Source organism: Octopus sinensis, linkage group LG14, assembly GCF_006345805.1.
Source record: "Octopus sinensis linkage group LG14, ASM634580v1, whole genome shotgun sequence".
Lineage (NCBI taxonomy): Eukaryota > Metazoa > Mollusca > Cephalopoda > Octopoda > Octopodidae > Octopus > Octopus sinensis.
The window spans coordinates 65,508,639-65,513,648 of record NC_043010.1 but is presented as its reverse complement, the minus strand read 5'-3'; the positions used below and the strand labels follow the sequence as shown (position 1 = coordinate 65,513,648).

The 5,010-nt window shown below is 37.4% G+C and overlaps 1 protein-coding gene across 1 annotated transcript in view; it reads left to right on the top strand.

Moving 5' to 3' along the window:
* LOC115219458 (2-hydroxyacylsphingosine 1-beta-galactosyltransferase-like) overlaps positions 1 to 4,205 on the top strand; it is a 7,412-nt gene extending 3,207 nt beyond the window's left edge. Inside the window, exon 2 of the mRNA XM_029789625.2 lies at positions 2,252 to 4,205. Coding sequence (XP_029645485.1) covers positions 2,260 to 3,861 — 1,602 coding nt within the window. The 5' untranslated portion in view covers positions 2,252 to 2,259 and the 3' untranslated portion in view covers positions 3,862 to 4,205. The remainder of the gene's footprint in view (positions 1 to 2,251) is intronic.
* Positions 4,206 to 5,010: the final 805 nt, after the last annotated feature.

Sequence of the window (5,010 nt, the reverse complement as noted above, 5' to 3'; positions counted from 1 at the left end):
GGCTGTGTAGTCCTATCCTGGACAAACACTCCCTCTGGCAGGTACCGCAAATGCAGCGAAGACTGTTCCTGGCTGGTTGTAGTGCCATAGTCTCTTGTTTACGTCTCTTCCTTTCTTTCCATTTCTCCTCTCTCTCTCTCTGTCACTCTTTTGTATTCCCTCTTTTACGGTACGTCGCCATTCTCCACGGTTGCCGGCAACTGCCTCCCAACCGCTAATATTGATGTTGCAGGCCTGATCTAGCGATAAACTAAATGTCTTTAGGTGTACCGAAGTCATGACTCTCTCTACGAATTCATAAAGTGGTGTTTGCTGTTGTTCGCCGATAGTGTTGTCTGTGAAACACGTCTCTCAACATATAAACAGACGAGCGTATGACGCATGCGTTTATTGTATTCGGCGGTGAGGAAAATATAAAGGTCGCATGGGAACCACTGATCTAGCGATTAATAGAATGTCTTTAGGCTTACCAAAGTTATACCTTTGCACGAATTCAGACGATGGTGTTTGCCAGTTTTCGCCAACTGTGCTGTCCGTGAAACACTTTTATTATCATGTAAACAACGAGTGTATGACGCATGTGTTTATTGTGCTTGAAAATGTATGCATGCTTGCAGCACATCTTGTGCATACGTTTTAGTAACGGTGATGTAGCACCCATCAACAATACATACATACATACATACATACATACATACATACATACATACATACATACATACATACGTACATACATACGTACATACATACATACATACATACATACATACATACAGATATACACACATACATGCATACATACATACATACATACATATGTATGTATGTATGTATGTATGTATGTATGTATGTATGTATGTATGTATGTATGTATGCATGTATGTATGTATGTATGTATGTATGTATGCATGTATGTATGAATGTCTGTCTGTCTGTCTGTATGTATGTATGTAAGTACGTATGTATGTATGTATGTATGTATGTATGTGTGCATGTATGTATGTATGTATGTATGTATGTATGTTTGTATGTGTGTATGTATGTATGTATGTATGTATGTATGTATGTTGTATGTGTGCATGTATGTATGTATGTATGTATGTATGTATGTTTGTATGTGTGTATGTATGTATGTATGTATGTATGTAAAATGGTGTTTTACTATAAGCATTGAGAATTCCCTTACAAACACCAAGGATTCCACCTATGGAGAATGCTACAGCAAGGTAAAAGTGTTATTTTTACGGACAGGATAACACGGTACTTTGACCCCCAAATGTTGTCCTGTTCTTCGTGAAATACTAGGGTCGACCTTTATACGGGGTCTATGGAAAATTTCCAGTGTTTTGGCAAAAAATAGGGGGTCGGCTGTTATATGAGATTGGCTATTACTTGAGTATATACGGTATGTAAGGATAAGGAGTTTCTTAATAAGGGATTATCAATCCGGGTAAAATACTTCATAAGCTCTGTGTTAATACAAATACACCAGGCTAACGAAATATTTACAGATTAGTAAGGAACTCGAGGTAATCTTAAGGTGAAGTCCGAGGTTGAAGTCTATCACAAGTCTTTTTTGCAAATACATAGTTACAATCTCCAGTTAAACTGATATGCAAGAAAAGGCATGAAAATAATGAACTTTCCATATATCATCATTTGTGCATGTAAGTCATAAAAGCACAAATGAGAAAGAGAGAGAGAAAGAGAGAAGGAGATAGTTGTAGCAATGCTTCTTTTCAGAGTATAGAGTCGAATTCGAACGTTTGAGCAATTTTTTTTTCCAAATCATCAGATAATTTTAAAAGTAAAATCATCATCATCGTCACCACCACCATAACCACCACCACCACCACCACCACCACCATCATCATCATCATCATCATCACATCATCATCATCATCATCATCATCATCATCATCACCATCATCATCATCATCATCATCACCATCATCACCACCACCACCACCACCATCATCATCATCATCCTCCTCCTCCTCATCACCATCACCATCATCATCGTCATCATCATCATCATCATCATCATCATCATCATCATCATCATCAACAACAACAACAACAACAACAACAACAACAACAACAACAACAAAAATAACACCAAAATGACAAAAGAAACAACAAGCAAACAAAGGACTCCCCGCCTCCCCAACAAACGAACCAATTAAGTTGCTATGAAATTACGATTATATTATTCTTGGCTATCACTGATCTCTGTTTCATTATCTTTCAGTCTCGAACATGGCTCGGACAACACACGTAATACCGTGGGCTCTACAAGCTTTTATCGTCCTGTGTTATTTGGTGGAGAACCAGCAAGCGGCGAAGATTCTGTTTGTACCATCACTGGAGTATAGTCACTGTAAGTATATGAATGCATTAGGCCAAGAGCTAGTGCAACGTGGACACGAAGTTACCATGTACATGTGCCAGGAGATAAACTTTCGAGATTGCCCAGGACCGCACTTCGAAGTTATCAACTTCAGCTGGCCTACTTATGAAAAGAGTTTAGATTTCAAGGAGAAAATTGGTAACGATATCTTTCATGGCGAGTGGAATGTGTTGTCTGAGGAAGCGACAGAAGTTAAAGAACAGATGTGTGAGATGATACAACAAGACAATGATGCTTTGCAACGCCTGCATTACAAAAACTTTGATTTAGCAGTCATTGATAGCCTTTTCTCAACTCAATGTTTCTACTTAGTACCATATAATCTGTCGATTCCTTTCATTTCCGTTTCAAGTGCATTACGTGAGTCAGAGACTGGATCCATAATAGCACCGAGATTCAGTCCAAATGTCTACACCTCCGTCAGTACTGAAATGGATTTTAGGAAACGGCTGTTAAGCACCTTACGGTACGTTGCTCAGCATATGGGAGATATTTTTTCTGTTCCTCTAGAAAATTTCAAATTAGCTCCAACTCTCACAGCATCAGAAGTCGAAGATCTTTACTGGAAGTCGGAATTATTCCTTGATAACACTGATATCATTTTTAATTATCCTAAACCATTTTTGTCACATTTTCGACAAGTCGGGGGTTTAACAACTCAGCCTGGAATGCCTTTGTCGAAATCACTGCAACACTTCTTTGACGGTGCTACGCATGGCGTTATCATTATGTCATTTGGAAATGCTTTCGAGAACATAACGGACAGAATCTCAGCTCTCCTACTGTCTACTTTACAACGCCTACCACAACACATCCTTGTGAAAACAAACACAAACAAAGTCGATGGCAATGTGAAAATGATGACATGGTTCTCACTGAACGATGTCTGCGCACACCCGAAAACAAAACTCCTTATATCACACTGTAACAGTAACGACTACTTTGAAAGCCTTTATCATGGGGTTCCACTTATTTGCCTTCCTATCGTCGGCGACCAGTTTCAAATTGCTTCGAGAATTGAAGATTACAAGATGGGATTAAAACTGAACATATGGAAGCAGAAACGTGATACTTTGTATATTGCTGCCCTGAATGTAACCACGAAGCCCGTCTACCGGAAGAATGCACAAAAATACTCGGAGATTTTCCGCAGCCGCCGCTTGAATCCAAGGCAAGTTGCCGCTGACGGTGTGGAGGAGGTGCTTCAGTTCGGCCGTCGTCACCCGAAGGGTTCTTATTTAAACCATCCATGGTATCAACTGCTTAATCTTGATGTTTGGCTCTTTATTCACCTGCTCTTTCTGATTGGTTTTTATGCATTTTTCTGCACCGTGAACCAAATTATTAGATGGCTACAGCATTACAAAGTATTCCATGTGATCGTTCTGGTGGTCCTGCTTTTATACATTCACAACATGATCTACCCACCTCCTTTAGTATACGACATATAAATATTGCCTTTGTTCTCTCCTTCCAGCTTTATCTTTCAAATCTCATCTTCGCTCTCTGAAACATTCAATTTTAACTAGCCTTCGCCCAACATCCGCTCATTAAATCCTATCCCTCGTACATATACCACCATTTCCCCCACCGCAAACCTATACTGTATGGCTACTCGCTGACATAGACACATTAATACTTTCTTATATATTGGCTTACACAGCCAACCTTTCACCCGACACAATCAGGAAGCATGCATACTGCTGTGTCCACAGATTACACACAGCCAAACACATTTTCATTTGGTGTTGTTTCGATAACTTTACACGATTCTATAAATCTATGATGTCTTTTACTGTCTTGTGGTTATTATTATTATTATTATTATTATTATTATTATTATTATTATTATTATTATTATTATTATTCAGTAGTTTTATTTTTATAGCGTGATTTCACTTCACTACCGAGCGCAGCTCTGTGTGCCTTGGGTATGTGCTGTGATTTGTTGTGATGCTCTGATGGTTATTGTATGGAAAGTGTTCTGCGTAGGATGTGTGCAGTGCCTAGTAGTGCAATTTTCTGTATGTTATATGTGTTTGTAAGTCCTGGTGTTTTTGTTATGTATTTGTCTGAATATTTTTTTATCATGCCTAATGCACCTACTATGATAGGAATTGTTTCTGTTTTCAGATTCCACATTCTAGTTACCTCTATTTCCAGGTCTTTGTATTTTGAGAGTTTCTCTATTATTATTATTATTATTATTATTATTATTATTATTATTATTATTATTATTATTATTATTATTATTATTATTATTATTATTATTATTATTATTATTATTATTATTGTTATTGTTATTATTATGAAAGCTCTCAGCTTATTTTGCTGGGTATGATGGAAAGTGTCAGCTGTTCACAGCCCGCCGACTAAGGTGACACCTGTTTATTGATTATGCCTCAAGAACCCTGCAGAAAACTCTCGTGATGAATGATTTTTGTAGGTGTTCTATCTTTACATTTGTACCAAATCATTATTATTATATTATTATTATTATTATTATTATTATTATTATTATTATTATTATTATTATTATTATTATTCAGGTCACTGCCTGGAATAGAACTCGGAATCTTGGGGTTAGTAGTCCACGTTCT